Source organism: Saccopteryx bilineata, chromosome 12 (assembly GCF_036850765.1).
Source record: "Saccopteryx bilineata isolate mSacBil1 chromosome 12, mSacBil1_pri_phased_curated, whole genome shotgun sequence".
NCBI classification, from domain to species: Eukaryota; Metazoa; Chordata; class Mammalia; order Chiroptera; family Emballonuridae; genus Saccopteryx; species Saccopteryx bilineata.
In genome coordinates, this window is record NC_089501.1 from 56,775,823 (window position 1) to 56,801,551 (window position 25,729).

At 53.4% G+C, this 25,729-nt stretch overlaps 1 protein-coding gene across 5 annotated transcripts in view; it reads right to left on the bottom strand.

Annotated features, from left to right (window-relative positions):
- Positions 1-2,467: 2,467 nt before the first annotated feature.
- Positions 2,468-25,729, bottom strand: part of RPS6KA2 (ribosomal protein S6 kinase A2) — a 251,982-nt gene continuing 228,720 nt past the window's right edge. For all 5 annotated transcript variants that reach the window (XM_066248033.1, XM_066248036.1, XM_066248037.1 and 2 more), the window contains 10 exons: positions 20,094-20,224; positions 19,148-19,273; positions 15,662-15,751; positions 13,838-13,996; positions 12,036-12,197; positions 10,629-10,705; positions 9,448-9,565; positions 7,546-7,683; positions 4,455-5,523; positions 2,468-4,423 (listed from right to left, as the gene is read on the bottom strand). In XM_066248033.1, the coding sequence (XP_066104130.1) occupies positions 5,398-5,523; positions 7,546-7,683; positions 9,448-9,565; positions 10,629-10,705; positions 12,036-12,197; positions 13,838-13,996; positions 15,662-15,751; positions 19,148-19,273; positions 20,094-20,224 (1,127 nt within the window). In that variant the 3' untranslated portion in view covers positions 2,468-4,423; positions 4,455-5,397. The remainder of the gene's footprint in view (positions 4,424-4,454; positions 5,524-7,545; positions 7,684-9,447; positions 9,566-10,628; positions 10,706-12,035; positions 12,198-13,837; positions 13,997-15,661; positions 15,752-19,147; positions 19,274-20,093; positions 20,225-25,729) is intronic.

The following is a 25,729-nucleotide window of genomic DNA, read 5'->3' on the forward strand; positions in this document are numbered from 1 at the left end:
ATGGTGTCGATAAACATTTGTCTGAATGAGGAACAGCTGGGCCAGTGTCTCCACAGTGGCACCTTTCCTGACTAGTTCAGGGCACGGCCATCGGGACCTCAGTGAGTCCCAGAGGTCCTGGGCTGTCCCAGTGGTCCCAGTGGGCTCAGTGGTCCCAGAGGGCCGTCTCCCTCCCAAGTAGGCGGCAGCCACTCCGAATCCCAAGATCCCTCGGGTTGCTGCGAGGTCAAACTTGGTTATTTTATCCTCAATCTTCCTGAGGGGTCAGAGGTTCAGTTTTCATGACTGTTCACAGAGGAATCTTTTCGTCTGGGTACCAGGGGACACTGGTTTCCTGGGACATGTTCTGAGTTTCAGTGAAGACATTTTGTCCACAGGCTCAAGTGTATGTCGTTAGCAAAACCTACGGCTCTAAAAACATCTTTTCAATTTGTACAAAGAAGCTAATTTTGACTTCAATTTCTTTCTCTCCTTTTTTTTTTTTTTTTTTTTTTAAGTTTTCTTTGGTATGAACACTTACCTTTTCAATGGCTGTTTAGGACTAGAATGTCCATAGTCAGACACGATGAAGAAGGGAGTTGGAAAGCCTGTGGGTTCTGACACACGTGTCCACGTGACCCGAGCTGCCAGTGTCCTGTGAGTCCCCGAGTCCGGATCGGAAACTCTGGGGGAGCTAAGAGCCCGTGAACGGAGCCCTCTCCCCTCCGGAGGGAGAAGCGTGTAGGTAGAATTTCTGGGAAAACACGGACACAGGTGGAGCTCGTTGCCGCATGATGCGTCTGAGCCGGAACCTCGGCCGTAACTCAGCGACCGTGGGGTCTACCCGCCGCTGCACTGAGGACTGATTCCAGGCTGGGCGTCTGTTTACCGTCTTCCCTCGTGGGAGTGAAGTAACAAGCATCCACCCAGACTGGACATATGTCAGAAGTGAGTGGGCCAGAATGGGGACGTGTCCACCCCTGCGGGCAGCAGAGCCAGACCCACTGGGGTCTCTGATTCTGGGTCCCGAGTCTCGAGCTGTTAGAATCCACTCAAACGCGAGGTTAGACTCCTTTTACCTGGAAGGTCACAGGCCTGATGGGATGTGTGTGAGGGGGTGTTGGGCCCGAGAACTGGTGACCGCAAGGCTGCATGTGAAGCCAGGAGCCCCGGTCACGGCTCTGTTCCCAGCCTGACCTCGTGCTCAGCATCTAGGGACGTGGATCCAGTGAAGCTCTGGGACGGCATTACTTAGGACAAGGGACCAGATGAATATGAGCACTCACACACGATCTTCCGAGTGAAAGGCGTGTGGCGGGCTGTTTTCCAACCCACAGAAAACAGGTGTTTCTGTCCTCAGATGCATTTGTGGCCGGCAGCTGACGTGCCCACGAGATGAAGGCAGCAGCCCACGCATGGGCCGGCCTCCTCTCCCGGTGGCCTCTCAGATGACATTGTCAGTTCAGCGTTTGGGGACAGCAGACATGGCTGGAGCAGCTCATTGTTGGTAGGTGGGTGATTCCCTAGGGGCCTGGCATTCGCCGATCTTCTCAAAGACATCGGCACAGCACGGCCCAGGAAGATAGAGACTGCATCATGCTTTGGGGCAAAGGGAGGCCCTAACGGATTGGGGTTCCCTGAGTGGGGGGGGGGAGCTGTGTCATAAACCCATTGTGTGCGCTCACCGCCCCCCTAGGCCCCTCTGTCGCCCTGAGGCCTGGGGGCGCGGGGAGCTGATGTGTGGGGGGACTCGCGCTGCCTGCTGTGTGGGGTCTGATCTTAAAAGGTGAGACGGAGGTGGAGTTCCTTGCGTTCACGGTTGGCCCCGTGATTCCCTGTGGTGTCAGTGCTCCTGCCGGACAGGCGTCTCGGGATGGCAGGAAGAGGCCCTTGTTCTGCCGGGGCAGTGCCCAGACCAGGGCAGGACGGTCTGTGTGTCCCTCACTTGCGGACGCAGAGGGTTAAGTATTGACCATGTGGGAGGAAGAATTAGGTGGGAAAGCGGATGACGCACACAGCAGAGCCTCTTGTTTTATTTCTGTATAAAGAAACGATGGGCAGGTGTGAGGGGCAGGGGGGCGCCGGGCTATGCGTGGGGGACAGGTGCCCAGGGCCGGGGGCGCGGGGCTGTGAGCAGGGGCGGGGGCGCAGGAAGGTGCGTGGGGGCGGAGGGACGGCTCCCAGCAGTCACTGCCCGGCCTCCTGCTTCACTAACAACACTGACAGGCCCCTGTCTCCTGAAAGTGCCCCGTCTGGTTGCGCAACGGGGCCCTGCGTGGAGCGCACACGCACGCACGCGCACGCGCGGCTGTCAGGTGGAGCGGGTGGCGATCGGCCCCACGCCCCCGTCAAGTGCCCGCTGGCGGCAGCGGAGGTGACCGCAGCCGGAGGACCAGGGAGTCAGGAGCTCATCTGCAGACCGAGCGGCAACAAGACCGGAAACCCAAGACGCGACGCCAGAGGAAGGTTACACTTCATAAAACCCACGTTTATTTTTTAAAAAAATCTATTCAGAAAGTCCGGAAAGCATAATAAATACCTGTACAGTGGCCGCCCGGCTCTAACACAGACCGGAAGCGCGAACAGAAGGGAGAAAGGCCCGTAAACATACACGCGGCTTGTAAACAAAGTGCTGGGTCAGGTCCGGGCGGAGCGGAGACATCGCTCCCGCTCCCTTCCCGAGCCGGCGAGGACACCCGTGTCCCCTCCGGCTCCTCCTCGCCGCCCAGGCCCTGTTCTGTCGAGTCTTCATGACCGTGCGGGGGTGAAGGACAGCAGCACGCGGGGTGGGGGACCAGAGAGACCCCAGGGATAGTCCCAGCTCGCGGCCTCGGGGACAACACCGTGTAAGGAACAACACTGGGTGACAGGAGAGCGTGTGTCACTCAGGAAGCCGAACAGCCTCCCCAACGGCAACACGGACGAAGCTCGCTCGGAACCCGGACAGCCTGACCTAAGGACAGAAGTGACATCTCTCTCGCTCTCGCCCATCTGACGTGGGTGGGGTGTCTTGAAAGTGTGCACACCCGTGGGATGCCGGCCAGGGTGCGGTGACACCCGAGGGTGTTGTGAAGGGTCCACTTGGAGGCGGGTTAGAGGCTTGAGGTCTGGGGCTCGGTTTTCTTATGACAAATGCTGTGGTTTTATAATCCAGGGGGTGAGATTTTGTGTGTGAGCAGGGGGGGCTCTGTGACATTCTGTCATCGGTGTGAGGCCGACGGAGCGTGTCGGGGAGCCCCGCAGGGGCGCAGTGAAGACACTCGTCACACCGCGTGCAGACGCCGACCCTGTGGCCACCGCAATCTCACTTTTAGAAGCTTGGTCTCCAGTGTGGTATCGTCACTTCACAGGCTGCCTCTCACATTGTCCTGGACGAGGGTGAGGACATGGAGGTGTTCACAGACTCGGCGGAGCAAGGAGAGGCAGCCGGGCCTCCAGGGCCACATGTCCCCTGCCCGCGAAGGGCCGGGTGGGGGTGATGTGAGCCTCAGGGGTCCCTCTGGAGCCGACAGCTTGGGAGTCAGCCCGCACTCACCGCGCTGCAGAGACGATGACAGCAGGGACACATGCTCCTGCCTCGCATCTCAGTCCCTCAGTGCTGGGCCCCCTGAGGCCAGAGCTTGGGGCCACAGGCCACGCAGACCAGCCAGGCCGGACCCCCTGAGGCCAGAGCTCAGGGACACAGGCCACGCAGACCAGCCAGGCCGAGGGGCGGCAGCTACGGGGGGGGGGGGGGCAGGCAGCAAACACAGACGCGCTGACTCTGGTTGCTGTCTAGAGGGAAAGCCTGGGACCGGGGCCTCTGCTTTTTCCTGTTTCTAACAAGTAAATGAAACAATTCAGACCAGAGCAAAATGACTGTGGGAAAAATTCATCTGAGCTCCGGGGGAGCATTTCCTATCGAGAGGTCAAGAAAGGCTTCAGGGGGCTTCAGGGAACAGGTGCAGGCTCTGTCCCTACCTTTTATATGTCTTGTTCTGGGAAAAACAAAACGCTGTGTGGAATAATTACGCTCACCTGCTAAGGTCTGACTGAAAAGCACAGACCGAGCTAAGGGGCAACTTTTCAGAAAGTGGCACATGTGGGTGTGTCAGGTACTAGAGTGAGCTGAGAGCAAGGGACGAAAAACACAGTGACATCTCGCTGTTTCAGCGAAAACTTGGCTATGACCCTGGCTGTGACCGACAGGTGCTTCCGCAGCCCCGCCGGAGCGCGGAGGGACAGATGGCCGGCTGGCGAGTAGCAGAGAGTTCTCCTGCGGCTGGGAGGTGGCTCCCCGGGGTGGGGACAGGCTGGGGACTGAGGGACACACGTTCTCTCCTCCAGATGGGGCGGAGGGCTGAGCCTGTCACGACCTTATTTAACAAAGGACGGCACAGCCCGCGGGCAGCGGCATTGGCTCCTGAGCGCACACCCCGGGGACACACGGACCGTCACTGAACACCTGCGGGGACACACGGACCGTCACTGAACACCTGAGGGGACAGCGCCCGCAGCAGAACAGAACCACGCAGCACGGCTTCCACAAAGCGCGTCACCTCTCTACTAATAATGCAGCTCCTGTCTCCCGGCCGCCCCTCCTGCCTCCCGTGGAGCGACACGGAGGACTCGGCTCAGGGTCTTGGGGGTCACAGCTTTTCCCTGGATGGGGGAGGAGACCAAGCCAGGCAAACCCACTGCTGTGGGGAAGCGGACCCCGGCTGTCAGCTGACCAGCACCAGGGGCCTCTGTTCCCCATGCTGGGGGCGGGCGCGAGGCCCTCGGGGACAAGGGGCCAGCGGCTCGGGCTCCCCGCTCCTTCCGGGGGACGGGTAGTTCTCGTAAGATGTGGTACCAAGGCCGACTGCAGGCCGGTGCTGGGGCTCCTCCACTGAGACCTGCCGCAGAGGACACAATGCCGGACCTCCGTCGGGACCACGGTGGCGACAGGACAAAGCTCTTTGGGTTTTACCTTCAGGGGACCGGGCTCTGCTCCCCCGTCCTGTCACCCTGCAGGGGCGAGCAGCCCGGGGACCTCGCAGCCGGCCTTTCCCAGGGAGGCGCGGCCACAGAGGCTCCCTCTGACACACGAAAGGGACCACGTGTGGGAGATGTGACCCAGGGGCGGGGCGGGGGGAGGAGACCGTCCTGGTCAGTGCAGACGTGTCCACCTGCGTGAACTGCGGCAAGCGGCTGCGGAGCCGGGAGGAGCCCGCCCGCGTTGGGCACGGGGGCTGCGGTGGCCGAGCCCCTGCGGCTTGCTGGGGAAGGAGGCGGCGAGGTGAGCAGAGCAAGGCTTCGGGAGGGCGCCGCCCAGACCCTCTCGGGCTGAACGAGGACGTGCGGACGGAGCGAGGTGCCCGTGGTCACTCGGGCCGCGCCCGCGGCAGGGTCCCAGGCTGGCGCCCGTGCGTCGGGGACGTCGTGGGTCCCGCTGCGCTACAACCGCGTGGACGTGAGTCTCTTCATGCCTCTGCGCTGGGCCAGGCTGGACGACAGCACAGGCTCCAGCCGCGGGGCCTGAGGGGTCCTGTTCAGAGCGAAGTAGGTGGCCGCCATCGCGCCCTGCAACACAAGGGACAGGCCACGTGACCACGGGGCGCGCTCCCGCTGGGGGCTGGGGGCTGGGGGAGGAGAGACCCCTGCAGACACCGAGTGCGGCGAGCTCACGGCCTCACCACCCTGTCCACTACCATCCCTCACTGGCCTTGGACTGTGCTGCTGATTTGGGGTAAATATTCCAGACTCCCACAGGGCCCCAGGCTGAGGTCAGTAGCCTCCCACTCCCGGCAGGACGGCCGGTCTGCTCTGGGCCTGCTGGGTCCGTGACAGGGACACTCACACCAGGCCGGCCCGGCCGCCTCTGCGTGGCCTCCCTGGAGGAGCTCGGACTAACTTGGGTAACAGCAGCAGGCCTGAGTCTTCAGGATGGTCTAGACCAGTGGTCGGCAAACTCATTAGTCAGCAGGGCCAAATCTCAACAGTACAATGATTGAAATTTCTTTTGAGAGCCAAATTTTTTAAACTTCAACTATATAGGTAGGTACATTCCTTATCGAGGTAGCGCCCGTACGTGGTATTTTGTGGAAGAGCCACAGTCAAGGGGCCAGAGAGCCGCCTGTGGCTCGCCAGCCGCAGTTTGCCGACCACTGGTGTAGACCAATGGTCAACCACAGACCAGCGGTTGAAAACCACTGGTCTAGACTGGACTCTCCTAACTGGGTGACTCCAAGCCCTGCAGGCCAGGGCGCCCCCCACTACTCAGAGGAAGGGTCCTCCCCCCAAACGGGGCCCCGGGAGAGGCGCCTGCCCTGGTGGAGGTCACTTGGGGAATGAAAGCCTTGGTGGCTTGTGTCCTGTTTCTGAGTGCTGTGCCGGGTGCAGGGTCTCACATCCTGCTGAGATGAAGGGGCCGCAGGAGCAGAGTGGAACTGCAAGCTAAGACAGGCACGCTGTGGACAGGCGTACAGGGTGGGGCCAAACACCTCGGCCAGCGGTCTCGTGAGCTCACATGGTGGATGACTTCCACAGCTGACCCCGTAGGATGGGTTTGTCCCCCATGGCTGACCCCAACACCAGGCCCAGAGCCAAGGGTCACCGCCTGGCAGTGAATCCGAGCCTGCTGGCTCTGCGGTGTGGACCCCCAAGTCCGTCCATCTGGTTCGCTGAGTCACGACGGAGGTGACCAGACACGCCTGACTTGCTAAGGACGCTCCAGGACGCGTGACTGCAGGGACCCAGAGGTCGTCATTCTCCAAGGTCAGGAAAACTAAGGCTGGGGATGGTCGAATGGCGAGACTACCCCAACGTGCACAGAACGAGCTGAACCCCGTCTGGGAAGATCTGATCCCTGGGGGTGAGCGGTTCCTGCTGAGGGCTGGGGTGAGCATGTGGTCCGTGTGCCCACCCACGCTCAGCCTACAGCCTTCGGCGTCTCTCACAGCCCCCGGGTCTGGGGACACACGCATTTAAGAGGCGGAGCCCGATTCCGAGCTACCTGTGCTGGGGAAATAAATCCATTAGAATTACAGGAGAGCAGGGTGGGGAGGCAGGGCCAGCGGTCTGGGCCAGTGACTGCCCTCTTCATAAATGAAGCTCTCCTGCCACGTCGCCACGCCTGTCCACGCACCTGCTGTCTAGGGGTCTTTCTGTGCTGCGAGGGGTCGCGTTGAGTGAGGCAGGGACATCTGCTCTGAACGCCTAAAATATTTGCTGCTTGGGCTGTTAGAGAAGTTTGTAGAATTGAGGATTTGGGGACGGGGAGTTTGCACAGCCATGAGACACTCCTTCCACCTCTCTCTCTCTCTCTCTCTATCCCTGTGTCTTCCTTTCTCTCTCTCTGTCTCTCTCTGTCACACACACACAGAGTGAAGCTGATCGCCATGTTAACAGAAGTTGTGACTCAGAGTCCTGTGTGTGACTGCACGTATGTGATGAAATGTGAACACACGCCCACTTGGGATCCTCATCTGGACCCGTGGTCGGCCCCCTTCTGCACACTGCGAGTCTTTAGGTTACTGGGGCGACCCCACAGAACCCTTCCTGGGCCCAGCCCCACCACTGGGCTCTCATGATGCTCGTGAATACCTTCACCAGGTGGACATCCTGTCGGCTGAGCTGGTTTTGGGACAAGTACTCTCTGTTCACAATCCACGGGTGTTTCAGGACCTGAACCGCTGTCAGGCGCTGCTGAGGGTCCACGTGCAGCATTTTGGACACCACGTCCTGTGGGGAAGGTCAAAGGCAGGACAGGAAGGGGGTGGTCCGAGCTGCTCACAGGGCCTCCCCAGCAAAACCCCTTTCTCCCGCCATGGCAAAACTCAACCACGGTTCTTAAGGGACTCTATGCATTTTGGGGTCAAATATTTATTTTCAGGTTACAAGGATGTGACTGACTGGTTTTTAAGTTTTTACCCTCACAGGTTTATAGTGTGTTAAAGATTCTAATTCTAAAAAAAAAAAAATCAAACATGGAGATATATAACAATGCTCATAAGTTACTGCAGTGCTACTTTAGTAAAGGTGATACCTTCCCAGGGGGAGAAGCTGAAATAATAAACGTCCCCCAGATAGTGAGCCAATTCACAACAATGTATGGAGCGACACTGTTATCGGGATGACCCACAAAGATCTGCTACACAGCGGAACTGACCCTCTGTAAGCATCACATACGTCCCACAGACTCCTGTCCCATAGACACGATGTGATCATATGATTGTAAAGCAATAATAAAAACACCTAACGCTGGTAAAACACAGAGCTCCGTGTTACACGTACACATTGCATGACATGTACATGCGTGTACACACATGTGCAATCACCACCGTGGTGGGGCGTCTGCACAGCGCTCACACACCTGCTCGTGTGAGTCGTCGGGATCGTCCTTGAGGGAAAGAGGGTACGTGTCACTGTCCCTAGGTTTTAGGTGAAGATGTTGACGTTTACAGTGTTTGGCCCCATGCCCAAGGAAGGCCCATGACGGAAACCCAGGCTTTCTCCCTGGTCTGCGTTCCCCACACTGCAACACGGAATCAAGGAATTCCGGAGGACGCACGGGGTCAAGCCGAAGTCCTCAGCAGATGTCTGGTTGTAAACCACGACGAGGATATACTACACACTAGAACGGTACCTTTTTTTCCCCATAGAGAAACTGATGCCTTTTAATAGGGGATAACATTAATCTTGGTAACTTCTTAAAGTAAACACCTCCTGGAAGTGTTTCTGTTCTCGTATCCAGTGTGATGACAATGAAAGCAGAGACCTGTGTTGACCTCACCCAGATCTCTTTGCAAAGAAATACGTTTCCGTACCTCCCGCGTGTGGGTTCAGTGAGGACAAGTGGAGGGCAGGTTCTGCTTGTCCCTGGAGGGCGGGGGGCATGTGGTGGGGTGAGCACAGGGAGGAGGGCGTGCCAGGGTCAAAGGTCGGGGAGCGTAGTGGGGGGGGACAGCGCAGGAAGACTTCAGCAAGGTCCTGGGGGGTCTGCACAACCACGCAAAGCCAGTTTCCTACAAATGACCCCTCTCCCCGTCTCTGTCTCTCCGTACACATACTACGTCTTACTGGTCCTGACGCACCCCACCCGTAGAAAACCTGGAAAGTACTAGGACATATTCTTGCCAAACATCATTTTTAGCGGAGCAACCTGGGTTTTATTTATTGATTTTAGGAGAGAGGGGGTGTGGGGGGGAGGAGAAGTGGGAAGCACCTGATCGTAATAGTTGCTTCCTATATGTGCCTTGACCAGGCAAACCCAGGGATTTGAACCGGCGACCTCAGCCTTCCAGGTTGACACTTTATCCGCTGCGCCACCAAAGGTCAGGCTTAACTGAGCAGCTTAAAAAAAAAAAAAGCTACGAGGCTACGTCTCTTGTTCATAGGAAAGGGGTCCTCTAGCTCTGTCACTGATAAAATGGTTACTGTAGCCCTCCCACATGGTTACTGTAGTGCTCCCACACCTCCGGAAGGAGGACTCAGGCAGCCGCTCACCTTGGCCGCCTCGGAGATGGAGTCCCAGTTTCCCCCGGAGAGGGCATACTTCCCGCTGCTGATCCGGGCCAGGATCTCCTCGGGGGTATCGTCCGGACCGTTCGCAAAGGGGGTGAACCTATGTGAGTGACGAGAGGATTGACGGAGATGAGCTTCCATCTCATAACCTTCCGTAAGGCTCACAACGGAATGCTGCCTCTGTGGTTCAACGTAGCCTTCCTTCCCCGCTACGCCCCAAATCCAGGACCCGTGGTGCAGCACAATTTACTGCTTAACGTGGCACTCCCGCCCCTCTTTTCTTGAGGGGAAAAACTCTTTCTTGATAAATAAGTGACAGTGATATAAAAAGAGCGACAGTTTGCTGGGGAATGGCTCGGTCAGCGGTAGGGGTCGACGGGCCGGTGAGGAGGGTGCCGTGGGCCCAGGGTGGGCTTCCTTGGACCCTTTCTGGGTTCCTTGGTGACAGGGTACTCCCGTGGTTTTCCTGGAGATTTGGTTTCCATGGAGATAGCGTACTATCACAGAGGAGAGCCTGAGGTTTGAAGTCTTCGCTAGACCCTTGGTTGAACTCTTACCAACTCTGGGTTTTTTGAAAAATTAATTTTTTGAGCTTCAAGGGCAACATGGGTAAGAACCACAGGGATCTCAGCAGGGACACGCACAAATATAAACTGCGTATGGTGCTTGAGGCCTCGTGACACGTTGCTCTGTCACCGCTTGTGTACCCTGAGACACATCAGTACAGGCACCCCCAGGAAAGCACTGCGTGTGGTTCTAACGGCAATGTTGGGATGCCGGTTCCTTCTTCAAGATGCTGTTTGACCGTGACCTTTTACAGGCGCATCTTGGCTCAAGAGGATGATGGGAAGGAGTGAAGGTACCCGGCCTCCTCAGGGAGCCGCCCCGTACGGTGGTGAGAACATGGTCATGTGGCCAGAGGCCGGGGGGTCCCGTGGGTGAGCTGAGGTCTGTAGCCCAGCCCCCTAATTCTGGATAGATCTTCTACTAAAGAAAATGCATGGCTACACCCCCTAGCCTGTTCTTCGGTCCTCCCGAGAGGGACGGAGGAAGTCGGAGGGTCCGCCCGCGTCCGTGCCCTGGGACAGGCGCTGGGACCCGGCCTCTGCCCCAGAGGCAGGAATGGCCTCATGGGGTGGCCTCTATCTGAGGGTTGGCATTACCCCGCCAGCATGGTGTACAGCAGGATCCCAAGACTCCAGATGTCACACGCTGCGTCGTAACCTTGCCGCTTCAGGACCTGGAGGGGAAGAACAGGTGACAGGTAAGCGCGTGGGGAAGACAATTCAACTTCCCAATGGGACAATGATCGCGGCAGCGTGGGGAACAAGGAGCGTCATTTATTAAGCTAAAGCTACACTAACGTGCTGAACAGGGCTCCCCAAAGACCAGCACCCTCAGAGGGCAGAGCTCCTGCCGGATACAGGACAGAGACAGAAGGAAGCATTTATTTTTGTTTGTTTGTTTGCTAAGTGAGAGGAGGGGAGATAGTGAGACAGACTCTTGCATGTGCCCCAACCAGGATCCACCTGGCAACCCCTGTCTGGGGTGGATGCTCGAATCAACCAAGCTACTTTTAGCACCTGAGGCTGACATGCTCGGAACAACCAAGCCACTGGCTGTGGGAAGGGAAGAGGGAGAGAAGGGGGAGAGGGAGGGGCGGGAAGCAGGTGGTCACTTCTCTTGTACGCCCTGACTGGGGATTGAACCCAGGACATCCATACCCTGGGCTGATGCTCTCTATCCACTGAGCCACCAGCCAGGGCTGGAAGAATTTCATTTTTAAGGCAGAAGCATTTCTTTTTTATTATGGCAAACTAGACACAAAATTTACCATCTTAGCCATTTTTAAGAGCGGCATTAAGCACACCCACACTGCTGTGTACCCGCCCGCACCGTCTTCTCCAGACTTCCTCGTCATTCCAGACTGACACACTGGCCCGTCTAGCACTCGCTCCCGGCCCCCGCCCGGCCCCGACAGCCACCACCCACTCTCTGTCTCCAGGAAGCTGACTAGTCCAGCATTATCCCCTCGTGTTCGCCTCCTCTCACTTCGCAGAATGTCTTCAAGGCGCATCGTGTTGTAGCTTGAGACAGGATCTCCCTCTTTCCTTTTTATAAACTAAAATTTAACTTATTGACTTTTTTTTTTTTAGAGAGAAAGGGGGTGAGAGACATTGATTTGTCGTTTCACTTAACTTATGCATTCATTGGTTGATTCTTGTATGTGCCCTGACGGGGACCACACCTGCAACCTTGGTGTGTCTGGATGACGCCACAACCAGCTGACCTACCCAGCCAGGGCAAGAATTTCCCTCCTTTCTAGGGCCGAGTAGTATTCCACTGCATGGATGGACGGCACCTGTTCACCCATGTGGCCATGAACGTGTGTTGTTTCCACCTCTTGGCTATTGTGGACAGGTAGCAAATAACATGACAGGATGAGTTGTGTTGGAGCAAGGTCATTGGCCGACTCTTTTCTGATTCATTTCTGTTCTTGGATGTTACTGCTGACCGGAGCCGAGATTCTGCCACACGCCAGCCCCTTGCCGGCCCGGGGCCCGCCTCACCTCCGGGGCCACGAAGTTGGCCGTGTAGCAGGGCGTCATCAGCAGCCCGTTCTCGGCGCGCAGCTGCTTGGCAAACCCGAAGTCACAGATCCTGATGGACTCGGGGTTCCCGGACTCGTCCATATACAGTATGTTACTCGGCTTCAGGTCTCGATGGACAACCTGGGAAGGCAGGAGGAGGAGTCCACCTAACCTGGGAGCCCAGGACGGAGGGAGAGAGCGGGAGAGCAGGGTGTGTGTGGGGGGGGCAGCGCTCCAGGAGGTGGGGCTTACTCAGGATTTGTTTACTCTGAGCAGACCGGGCAGTGGGGGCCAGTCAGCTGGGGCGCTTAGAAGAGCCCCCTCCTCGCTCTCACACGGACACTCAACTCCGAGGGGCCTGTCTACACCCCTCGGACAGTGAATGCATATTTGAGAAGGCAGCTCTGCACGGTGAGGGGATGGCTTAGGGGCCAGTGGACGAAAGGAAATGCGGTGAGTGTGGGAAACGGACATGAAGATCACTATTCCCTCGTGCCCAGCACGGTCCTGCAGGGCTGGGTGTCAGGAGAGCAGTGACCGACACAGGGGTGGGGGTGAGCAGCACCCCGAGTCCCCGAACTGCGCTGTGCTGGGTGAGGGGCCGCTGCCCGGCGCAGGGAGGACGGGGTCAGCACAGCTGTGCTGATGGCAGGGCCAGCTGCCCCTCAAAGCCAAGCGGCTGGTCAGGGCACAAAGCAGTTCCTTCTGAAGAGGACGGAGGCTGGCTGCAGGGACATGTGCTGTGCCTGCAGAGAGCTCGGGACCTGAACACGTCCACTGTCCTGGGACAACCCAGCGAGAGGACAAGGAGTGGAGTCAAAAGGACACATGGGAGCCGGCTTGGTTCACAGAGGACCCGTCAGCAGGGGACAAGAGAGCGTGGGTCCAGCTCTAGCACCTGCTCGTCAAACCACGAGCAAACCTGCAGACACCACCAGGCAAGGGCTGCTGTGTCCCCAGACCGCGGTGACCGCACGGGAGGACCCAGACCTCGGTGACCACACAGGAGGACCCAGACCTCGGTGACCACACAGGAGGACCCAGACCTCGGTGACCACACAGGAGGACCCAGACCTCGGTGACCGCGCAGGAGGACCCACTGTGTGGTCCTGGAAGAACACTCCTGTTCAGAGATGACTGCACTTAAACAGGTTCTGGCCACACACACACACACACACACACACACACACAGCTGGCCAGGGAAGGACACCTGTCTCCTGAGACATCCCAGAAGGGAGGGGGCAGGTGAGGAGGAGGGGACCAGCCCTCCCCTCCCCATGAGGCCAAGTCTGCGGCTGAGAACACAAGTTGGGAGGCAGTGTCCAGTGGCACCGGCTGTCCCTCACTCGTGTGCTACTCGGGGCAGGTGTTTAACCTGTCCGTGCACCACTGTCCTCATCTGTGAAGTGGGTGCACAGAGAGGAGCTGAGGACAGCCCCTGGACTGTGACGACGGCTCTGAGGACCTCGGTGGGACTGTCACGTTTATCAACAGTGTGCCTTTGCGTTGGTGAAGAAATTCAAGTTTAAATAGGGCAAGCGTGAGAAATTCTAACATTTCCCTTAATCAGACCCAGGTTTTTGCTGTAAGTGACCCAGGTGGATTTGATTTGCTCCCTTCGCCCCCGATTCACCAGGTGCCCAGGTGACTTTGGCCTAAGAGATACTGTGATGCAGAGAGAAGCCTGGGAGGGGTGGGGTACAGCCTCATGCGTTTCCCTCCGCGCTGGTCCCTCCGCGCGCTGTGCCCTCGCCGCGCGGCGCCCTCCCCGCGGGCCTCACCCCCTGCGAGTGCAGGTAGTCCATGGTCTTGGCGATGGCGCACAGCACGTCGCTGGCCTCGCGCTCCGAGAAGCACCTCTGCCGCAGGATGCGGTCCAGCAGCTCCCCGCCGCGCATCAGCTCCGTCACCAGGTACACGAACTTCCCGTCGTCGTAGACCTGGGAGGCCAAGGGGAGGAGCGCGGGGAAGTCAGCACTCTGCACTCCGAAGCGGCCGCCCCGCCCCCGCAGGCCCGCTGGTCCCTGGGGGAGAGGGACAGCTCCCGCGGGCGAGGGCGCAAAACCAATGCGCGGAGGCTGGGGTCTCAGTGCGCCTGTGCGGGCCTGAGTGCGTGGCCAGTCCGGTCACAGCAGACGCGGCTCTTGGGGAAAAAACCAGCGTAATTACTGGGTAGCTGGGCAGGGAGTATGACAGCGAGGCCAAGAGCTCATGACCGCCTCCCATCAGGTCAGGGACTGGGAAGGGGGACTGGGACACAAGCTCCCAGTGCATCCAGCATCCTGAGGTGGGGGTGGGGGGCGGGCTTCTGGACAGGCCGGTTCTGACCTCCCAGGTCCGCGTGGAGCCGCGCCCTGTGTTTCTGACAAGCCCACAGGCCCTCTCTGCTTAGGACAAGGCTTGGAGCAGCCAGACGCCCGGGGGTCCAGACAAGGAGGGCCGCAGAGTCACAGCTCAGGGTGCAAACAGGGAGAGGGGAGAGCTTTCATTTCAGAAAAGCGATTAGAAAGAGCTTTTGTCACAGTAGCATTGACGCTCTGGCTCTTTCCGTGGTCACACTGTGTGGGCGCAGGTCACGCTGCAGGAGCACCCCAGCACCCAGGAGCACTCCACAGACACGGTGTCCAACACCCACACACGGCTCCGTTTCAGCTGAGACATCGGTGCATTTTCAGAACCAGTTATAAAAGGGGTTTGCCCTGACTCTGAACTCAGAAGAAGATGTAACGCTCGTTTGCTGCACGGATGTCTGAATTTATGAACTCAAATCCTGCACTCCACTTTCGAGAATGCACACACGGTGACGTTCGTCATAAAAGTGGGCTACCACGCTCGGGGACTTTCCAAATTAGTTGATTTGTGCTTCTGGTTCTTCGCAGGTGCATGAACATGGGACGGAGTGGACGGGAGGTGACGGTGACCCCGGGAACAGAGCCAGGCTCCCTTTTCAGCTTTGTTGACCAGGTACCTGTTTCCCGTTCTCCCCAGAAGTGAACGGGTGTCGGGAAGTCCTCCTGCTCCTGGGACAGACGGGGCTCAAAGGGAAACCCACTGTCCTGTGGTTTGGGGTCCCCGATGCTGGAACCAGTCTGGAGTTTGGGGGAGGGTAGGATAACTCTCCCGTCCGGCCCCAAACACCACCACAGCCTGTAGCCCTTTACGGATGGCTGGGGGTGCCTCTCCAGGGGCTCAAATGGGGCTCGATTCCTGCTCGCTTTACGTCCAGGGAGAAGGGCCGCTCACCGCCCAGCAGGGAAGGGAAAGGGAGCTGCAGCCTCCGACCTGACCTTCCCACCCTCTCCGCTTGTTATGTGTAGGGGTATTTAGGAACGGACCGGCCAGGGACCGTGTGCATCTGGACCGGTGGGACCCACACCTTTCGCGCTGTGTGACCGGGGAGGACGGGGAGGATGTGAGTAAAGGACCCGCAGGTCAGGCAGACCGGCTGCTGTGTGTTCGCTGCACGTGCGTGCGGCAGAAGCCAGCTGGGGCTCGTGCCTGGGATGCTGTGCAAGGTGGCTGAACCGGGCAGAGAGCAGCCTTTTGGCGCCCGCTGAGGAAACGCAAAGCCGAAAGCAGGTCGCTGCCGCCGGGAGACCACTTACGTCCTTGAGGGTGATGATGTTGGGGTGCTGGCCGTACCTCAGCAGAATCTCAATCTCCTCCGAGGGGTCTCTTTTACTCTTGTCGATGATCTGGAACGGACAGGGCACGGGCTGTGAGGCTCTCGGACGCGCCTGCGGCCCAGGCCCCCTTCCTCCCGCCCCTCCTCCCCCCTGCCGGCTCACGCTCCACCAGGACCACGCGTGACTGTGTAGAAATGCCCGGTGTTCCGTTCCTTCCCGGCTACCCTACGAGCGGCATTTACGGGAGGCGGGCACGACCCTTCAGACAGGAATTTTAAGGTATTCCCGGGTTGGCTGGAGAAGTGTGGATTTGGGGTGCTGACGCACCACTGACATTTTGGACTGGATCATTTCCTGTGGGAACAGTGGGCAACTCCCATCCCAGCTGTGACCAGAATGTTCCTGGACACTCCAGGGTCCCCAGGGAATCATCCCACTGTGCAGACCTGCCCTGGGTGAAACTGTACTGGCTGTGGTCCTAGTGGTCAGCCAAGATTGTAAGTGCCCCTCTCCCCTCAGTCAGTGGGGACATTTCCGAGTCACCACGTCACTGGAGGAGGAGGTCCTGACTGGCTGGGGCTGGACTGCTTTCTTTTCTTTCTTTTCTTTCTTTTCTTTTCTCTCTCTCTCTCTCTCTCTTTCCTTCCTTCCTTCCTTCCTTCTTTTTTATTTATTGATTTTAGCAAGAGAGGAAGAAAGAAAGAGACAGAAACACTGATCTGCTCCTGTATGTGCCCTGACCAGGGATCGAACTGGCAACCTCTGTGCTTCAGGATGATGCTCTGAGCTCTCCGGCCAGGGTGGGGCTGCTTTTTCTGTTTTTGTCTGTTCTGTTGGTAGATAAGTAGGTCTTGAGTTTACTTTGCAAGCGAGACCTGCTCTACCTGCCTGTTTGTTCAGGAGGCCGACCGCCGAGTCAGCTTGACCTCGCTGTGTCTCTGAGGACACCCAGTGGAGGGCTGCTCAGAACGGAGCAGACGCCCCTCCCACCCAGAAATCTGGATCGCTGGGCTCGCAGATGCGTGGGCGGTGGCCGAGTGGGCAGAGCTACATTCCAGTGGCCCAGCCTGACATCCAGCTCACAGGCCAGGCACCTGAAGGCCACACCCCCACTTCTGTGAGAGGGAAGCCACACCACACCCTGCTCCGCCGTCAGTGTGGGGCGCCTGGCGTTGGGCACGAGCAGCGGCTGCACAGAGCCGTTCTACCGGGACCACGCTGGCCACGCAGCACAGCAGTGACCTGGAGTGCGTCACGGCAGTCTGGGTCGCAAAACACTGAACATTTGCCATGGAAATCTTTCTCCTCCAGGAAACCCAGACCGGCTGTGGCCGCTGTTGGCTCAAATGTGCCGGGAGCTCTGGGTCACTGAGGAGGTGGCCGCCTCCTTCCTGTGCCAGGCTGGTGGAAGCATCTTCCAGACACTGAATCGTGACCCGTGCCGTCTCAGAGAGGATGAGGGACACCCCTGGAAGTTCCGCCAGCTCCGGTCTCCAGCAAGTGTTGTGGCTGCCGACGAGGAGTGGGGAGACCCGCTCTTCCTTGACCACCACCCTCGACCGTGGGCCCAGCCCTTTGACCTGGGAGGACCACCGCTGACATCCCCCCAGAAACCACCAGCAGAGTCTGCCCTCAACAAGGTCTCAGGGTGCTGAGTGATGGCCTTGTAACAGAGCTGAATTCAGGTGGTGTCCGTGTGAGCGCTGCACGTGGGGCCCCAGGGGGACGGCACACCACCGCCTCTGTCAGAGGGGTGTTCTCAGAGACACAGTGGTGGCTGCCCGGGCTCACAGGGGCGGCTCTTCCCCGGAAGGCTGTCTCAGTGGCCAGGCTGGCTGAACAATGGACCCGTTTCTTTGCGCTCTCTGGGGGCTGAACTCCCGATAAACCGGGGAAATTCTGTGAGAAATGACCTATGCGGAAGGGAATGCTAAGAAGCTCAAGAACGCTTATGAAGTGTGGGTGACACACATGTCAACGTGTAAACAAAGGCCCCATCTGAGGCAGAAGGTGAGTCTGCTGTCCTCACTCCTGCGTCCAGACGGCACCTGGGTGGACAACGGTGGGCATCCTTCCAAGCCTTCCATAAACATCCACATCTCAGAAACACATCAGCCCATGTGCCCGGGCTGTGGGGGTCACCAGTTTGTGACACAGGAGGGTTTCCCCATTGTGTGACATGCTGACAGGACAGTTTCCCTCATGCTAGCGTCAACCCAAGTCCTCCCCAGAATTTGATTAAAATTCATACTCAGCTGTCTTCCTCCAAAATCTCCTTAATGTGCTCACGACACCAGACAGGCTTCATGGGGACTTTATCCGTGGAACTCACAAATTTAATCATCCGTCCCTATTTAAACACGCTCTTTTTTTTGTTCTTGTTTGAGAAATTCCAGATAAATCTGTCAAAAAGTCATGAGTTCCCAGCCCAAACTGAACCAAGGGGGCCTGAATTGTCTGCTGCATCTTCTTAGACGGGGGCTGAGTGTACTCTCAGTGTGAGTGCAGGGACACCGGGCAGACATCCCAGGGGACATACATGCCGTTCTCGGGGACGCACCTTTTGGAAAAACCTATTTTCACATATAAGCACGGGCAAGCTGGGAAGGAGGAGGGTCATCTCACTGAGCCGTCATTTTTGAAGAAGTTTTTCAGTGCTTAGAAAAATGCAGCCTGCTGGACAGTTTCTAACTTTTCCCAAATGTTCTTTGCAAACCACAGGCAGTGCCACGGGCTACTCCTTCAGGATGATCCAGAGCGGTTCCGTTACAATGCCTCCAGGCTGGACCCGGCCCCTTGAGAGTCCTGTTCAGCCTCAGGGGCAGGTGGTGGAGTCCAGCGTCTTGTCCAGAGAATGTAATACTTAACGCTTTACCACAAATTAGATTACAATGTAGCAGGAGACTTGAGCTGTAATCCACATTTTTACTCACCAGAAAGCTCAAGAAACTGATGTGTTCTATTTCCAGACCACATATTGAATCTGGCAACAATTAACAGAAGCCAAAGCTACTGTGTAGAGAGTGACAAATTGGATTAGAGATCATTGTTACTATTTACTCTTCTTGACTGCTGAGAGTAAAACCATCAGCTTGAGCCTTTGCAAATGTATCCAGTTTGAGCTTATTTGTATTTCTTTGACTTGATTATTTTTGGTGACTACCTACCTTCTCTCCTGACCGCCTCCCTTCCTTTACCAACTGCAATGCCTGTCCCAACTCTATCTTCCAAATACCAAGTGCCCTAAGCTCCAGAGTGTATGCTGTATAAAGCTGCTGAAGGTGGTCAGTCACCTGGACATTGAATAGAACGGAAAATACTCATGATTTGGAAAGCAATGTTCAGAGGCGTGACCGCATGTCAAAGCAAATGGGACTTCATCGTGTTGGAGCTTGGGAAGGTGACCGGGGGCCACTGTGGGGTCGGCGCTTGCACACAGCACTGCCCGGGCACGCGCGGCCTTACCTTGACGGCGTACTCCGCGTCAGTCGCTTTGTGCACACACCGCTTGCACACGGAGTAGGAGCCCACGCCGATGTCCTCCTTGATCTCATAGCCATCGGTGAAGTGGATGTTGTTCCCGTGCAGCTGCTGCAGGGGCAATGGGCAGAGCGCCGTCAGACTCTCGGCACGGCACATGGTGCAGGCACAACGGGAGGGTCCAGATTGGGCGGCCGGGGACACGGAGGCCGGGAGGGAGCGAGGTCCTCTGACTGAGGCCATGGAGCTCGTAGCGATGGCTCCCGATCTGAATCCCAATCTCCCCCACCTCTCGGGTTACGGTCATTTTAGACACCGCAGCACACGGTGGCGGCTGACGGACCACGTTTCCACCTGCTCTGCCCGTGGTGACCGGGGCAAACCCTCTGCCTCCCCTACAGCGTGCAGACAGAAGGCCACCAACAGTCACGGCCAGTGCTCACTTCAGACACACAGTGTTTTCCCTTCTGAAATATGAAATCCAGCTCCATCCAACTTAGCCTGAATGGGTTCTAAATAAATTTTAATCGTAGTTCTTGTGACGTCTCCAGGTCGGGCTATACTAATAAGGTAGGAAACTCTTGATGAAAAGGCCACCCTCGCTGACCTCCCAAAGGGGAATGCACCCACAAAGAAAACTGTGTTCTCTTGGGACCCTGGCTCGACTCCCCACAGGGAAGACACCCACGTGTGACAACTGTGGGTTCCACCACAGTGCACCCTGTGACCATCACCTCGGGTGAGGGTGGAGCAGGGGAAGGAGCCACGGTCCAGATGCCCTGGATGGAGCTCTGACCCCCGTGAAGCCGGAGGAGAGCCAGGGCGGCCAGCGCCCCCACGTCAGCTGGCGTGGCTCAGGCTGCTGCGGCCCTGGTGCCCACGCTCCCCGCTCCCGAGCTGCCAGGGGTGAGTGGCGTGGGCCCTGGCGTACCTGCACGATGGGATGCACCGTGGCTTTGTGCGGGTCCTGCTGCAGGGGCTCCTGGGCCAGGCTGGAGGCCACGAAACTGAAGCCTCTGAACAGGTGGTGGGCGTTGGCGCTGGGGGGGACGCCCGGGGAGTCTGCGGTGACAGGAGAGAGGTCAGCCTTCCGGGAGGGCTGCGGGTGCGGCAACACCTTGGTGTGTGCACTGCGTGTGCATGTGTGTGTATGCATGTGGCGTGTGTGTGCACATGGCATGTGTGTGCATGTGGCATTGTGTGCAATGTGTGTGTGCATGTGGTATGTGGCATGTGTGTGGTCTATGGTGTGTGTGCACGTGGCATGTGGCTTGTGTGTGCAATGTGTGTGTGCAGTGTGTGTGTGTGTGTGTGTGTGTGGGAGAAGGATGTGGAACCACATAGAGCCACTTTAGTTTGGGTGATCCCAATGGTCTTATTTTTAAATGGCAAAAATACCTAGAACGACAAGTTGAGGATAATCCTTGCTCATAACATACTATTCTTTTTTTTTTTTTGATGATAAAATGGTCTTTTATTCTGAGGTCTTGATGTTTACATAGCTCTTTTTTTAAAATTTATTTATTAAATTTAATGCAGTGACATTGATAAATCAGGGTACATATGTTGAGAGAAAACATCTCCAGATTATTTTGACATTTGATTGTGCTGTATACCCCTCCCCCAAAACTAAATTGTCTTCTGTCACCTTCTATCTGGTTTTCTTTGTGCCTCTCCCCTCCCCTACCCCCTCTCTCCTTCTTCACCCCCTCCCCCCTCCCCCCACCCCCCACCCTTGTTGCCATCACATTCTTGTTTATGTCTCTGAGTCTCATTTTTATGTCCCTTCTATGTATGGATTCATATAGTTCTTAGTTTTTTTTTTCTGATTTACTTATTTCACTCCGTATAATGTTATCAAGGTCCATCCATGTTATTGTAAATGATCCGATGTCATCATTTCTTATGGCTGAGTAGTATTACATAGTATATATGTACCAAAGCTTTTTAATCCACTCATCCTCTGACGGACACTTGGGCTGTTTCCAGATCTTCGCTATTGTGAAACAATGCTGCCATAAACATGGGGGTGCATTTCTCCTTTTGGAGCCGTTCTATGATGTTCTTGGGGTATATTCCTAAAAGTGGGATAGCTGGGTCAAAAGGCAGTTCAATTTTCAGTTTTTTGAGGAATCTCCATACTGTTTTCCACAGTGGCTGCACCAGTCTGCATTCCCACCAGCAGTGCAGGAGGGTTCCCTTTTCTCCACATCCTCGCCAGCACTTATTCTGTGTTGTTTTGTTGATAAGCGCCATTCTGACTGGTGTAAGGTGATATCTCATTGTGGTTTTAATTTGCATTTCTCTAATGATTAGTGATGTTGAGCATTTTTTCATATGCCTATTGGCCATCTGTATGTCCTCTTTGGAGAAGTGTCTATTCATCTCTTTTGCCCATTTTTGGATTGGGTTGTTTGTCTTCCTGGTGTTGAGTTTTTACAAGTTCTTTATAAATTTTGGTTATTAACCCCTTATCAGACGTATTGTCAAATATGTTCTCCCATTGTGTAGTTTGTCTTTTTATTCTGTTCTTGTTGTCTTTAGCTGTGCAAAAGCTTTTTAGTTTGATATAGTCCCATTTGTTTATCCTGTCTTTTATTTCACTTCCCCGTGGAGATAAATCAGCAAATATATTGCTCCGAGAGATGTCGGAGAGCTTACTGCCTATGTTTTCTTCTAAGATGCTTATGGTTTCATGGCCTACATTCAAGTCTTTTATCCATTTTGAGTTTATTTTTGTGAGTGGTGTAAGCTGGTGATCTAGTTTCATTTTTTTGCAGGTAGCTGTCCAATTTTCCCAACACCATTTGTTAAAGAGGCTGTCTTTACTCCATTGTATTTCCTTACCTCCTTTGTCAAATATCAGTTGTCCATAGAACTGTGGGTTTATTTCTGGGTTCTCTGTTCTGTTCCATTGATCTATATGCCTGTTCTTATGCCAGTACCAGGCTGTTTTGAGTACAATGGCCTTGTAGTATAACTTGCTATCAGGAAGTGTGATACCTCCCACTTTATTCTTCTTTTTTAAGATTGCTGAGGCTATTTGTGTTCTCTTTTGGTTCCATATAAATTTTTGGAATATGTGGTCTATATCTTTGAAGTATGTCATTGGTATTTTAATTGGTATTGCATTGAATTTATAAATTGCTTTGGGTAATATAGACATTTTAATGGTGTTTATTCTTCCTAACCATGAGCACGGTATATGCTTCCACTTGTTTGTATCTTCCTTAATTTCTTTTATCAATGCTTTATAATTTTCCGAGTACAAGTCTTTAGTCTCCTTGGTTAAGTTTACTCCTAGGTACTTTATTTTTTTGGTTGTAATTGTGAAGGGGATTGTTTCCTTAATTTCTCTTTCTGACTGTTCGTTGTTGGTGTATAAAAATGCCTCTGATTTCTGAGTATTGATTTTATATCCTGCCACTTTGCTGAATTTATTTATCAGGTCCAGTAGTTTTTTGACTGAGACTTTAGGGTTTTCTATATACAATATCATATCATCTGCAAATAATGATAGTTTTACTTCTTCTTTTACAACTTGAATGCCTTTTATTTCTTCTTCTTGTCTGATTGCTGTGGCTAGGACTTCCAGGACTATGTTAAATAAGAGTGGTGAAAGGGGGCACCCCTGCCTTGTTCCTGATCTTAAGGGGATTGCTTTTAATTTTTACCCATTGAGTATGATGTTGGCTGTGGGTTTCTTATAGATGGCTTTTATCATGTTGAGGTATGTTCCCTGTATTCCCACTTTGCTGAGAGTTTTGATCAGGAATGGGTGCTGGATTTTATCAAATGCTTTTTCTGCATCTATTGAAATTATCATATGGTTTATCTCCTTCTTTTTGTTTATGTGATGAATCACATTGATTGATTTACGAATATTGTACCAGCCTTGCCTCCCCAGAATAAATCCCACTTGATCATGGTGTATGATTTTTTCCATATATTGTTGGATCCGGTTTGCTAATATTTTGTTGAGGATTTTAGCATCTATATTCATCAGAGATATTGGCCTATAATTTTCTTTCTTTGTGTGGTCTTTGCCTGGTTTTGGAATCAGAATTATGCTCGCCTCATAAAAGGAGTTTGGAAGTCTTCCTTCCTCTTGAATTTTTTGAAATAGTTTGAGAAGGATAGGAGTTAGTTCTTCTTTGAATATTTGGTAGAATTCCGTTGTGAAGCCATCGGGCCCCGGACTTTTCTTTGTTGGGAGTTTTTTGATAACTGTTTCGATCTCCTTTGGTGTAATTGGTCTGTTTAAGTTTTCTGATTCTTCCAGATTGATTTTTGGAAGATTGTACGTTTCAAGGAATTTGTCCATTTCATCTAGGTTGTCTAGTTTTTTGGCATACAGTTCTTCATAGTATTTTCTTACAATATTTTGTATTTCTGTTGTGTCAGTTGTTATTTCTCCTCTCTCATTTCTAATTTTATTTATTTGAGTCCTCTCTCTCTTTTTCTTGGTGAGTCTACTTAAAGGTGCATCAATCTTGTTTACCTTTTCAAAGAACCAGCTCCTAGTTTCATTGATCCTCTGTATTGTTTCTTTAGCCTCTATGTCATTTATTTCTCCTCTGATCTTTATTATTTCCTTCCTTCTACTACATTTGGGCTTTACTTGCTGTTCTTTTTCTAATTCTTTTAGATGCAGGGTTAAGTTGTTTATTTGAGCTTTTTCTAGCTTCTGAAAGTGTGCCTGTAGTGCTATGAACTTCCCTCTCAGCACTGCTTTCGCTGTGTCCCATAAATTTTGAGTTGTTGTATGCTCATTGTCATTCGTTTCTAGGAATTTCTTTATTTCTTCTTTGATCTCATTCTTAATCCATTCATTATTTAACACCCTGCTATTTAGTTTCCATGTGTTTGAGAATTTTTGAGCTTTTCTGCTGTGATTCATTTCTAGTTTCATGCCGTTGTGATCGGAGAAAGTGCTTGATATGATTTCCGTCTTCTTAAATTTGTTGAGAGCACTTTTGTGCCCTAACATGTGGTCTATCTTAGAGAATGTACCATGAGCACTTCAAAAGAATGTATATTCTGCTGCTTTAGGGTGAAAGGTTCTGAAGATATCTATTAAATCGAGTTGATCTAGTGTTTCCAATAAGTCTGCTGTTTCTTTGTTAATTTTCTTTCTTGAGGATCTATCTAGTGATGTTAGTGGGGTATTGAAATCCCCTACTATTATAGTATTGCTGTTGATCTCGCCCTTTAAATCCATCAAAGTCTGTTTTATATATTTGGGTGCTCCTATATTAGGTGCATAGATATTTATAATAGTTATATCTTCCTGTTGGATTACTCCCTTTATCATTATGTAGTGGCCTTCTTTATCTCTTACTATATCCTTTGTTTTAAAGTCCAATTTGTCTGATATAAGTATTGCTACCCCAGCTTTTTTTTCATTTCCGTTTGCATGAAACGTTTTTTTCCATCCTTTTACCTTCAATCTGTGTGTGTCTTTTGTTCTAAGGTGTGTCTCTTGTAGACAACATATATATGGGTCCTGTTTTCTTATCCATGCAGCTACCCTATGTCTTTTGATTGGATCATTTAATCCATTTACATTTAAGGTTATTATTGATATGTAGTTGTTTATTGCCATTTTCTTCTTTAAAGGTGTATTCCTTTTTTTTTTTTTTCTGTATTCTTTTCCCACTTTATCTGTTTACACCAGGCCCCTTAATATTTCCTGCAGCATTGGTTTGGTTGTAATGAATTCCTTGAGTTGTTCTTTGTCTGGGAAGCTTTTTATTTCTCCTTCAATTTTAAACGATAGCCTTGCTGGATAAAGTAGTCTTGGTTGTAGGTTCTTGTTCTGCATTACTTTGAATATTTCTTGCCATTCCCTTCTGGCCTCAAGTGTTTCTGTTGAGAAGTCAGATGTCATCCTTATGGGGGCTCCTTTGTAGGTGATAACTTTTTTTCTCTTGCAGCTTTTAATATTTTCTCTTTATCGCTTAGCTTTGGTATTTTAATTATGATGTGTCTTGGTGTAGGTTTCTTTGGGTTTCTCTTTAATGGAGTCCTCTGTGCTTCTTAGATTTGTGAGAGTTTCTCTTGCATTAATTTAGGGAAGTTTTCAGCTATGATATGATTGAACAAAGTCTCTATCCCTTGTTCTTTTTCTTCTTCTTCAGGAACCCCTATGATGCGGATGTTATTTCTCTTCATGTTGTCACAGAGCTCTCTAAGAGTTTCCTCTGACTTTTTGAGTCTTTTTTCTCTTTTCTTCTCTGCTTTCATGCCTTCATTCCAGTTGTCTTCTAACTCGCTGATTCGATCCTCTGCTCTATCTATCCTGTTTTTAATTCCTTCCATTGTGGTCTTTATTTCTGATATTGTATTTGTCGTCTCCAACTGATTCTTTTTTATACTTGCTATTTCTTTATTTAGGTTTTCAAACTCCCCCTCCATTGTTGTTCTAAGATCCCTAAGCATCCTTACAATCATTATTTTGAACTCCGCATCTGGAAGTTTGATTATTTCCATATCACTCAGTTCATCTCTCGAAAGTGTCTCTTGTGGTTTCATTTGGATTGCACTCCTTTGTTTTCTCATCTTCTT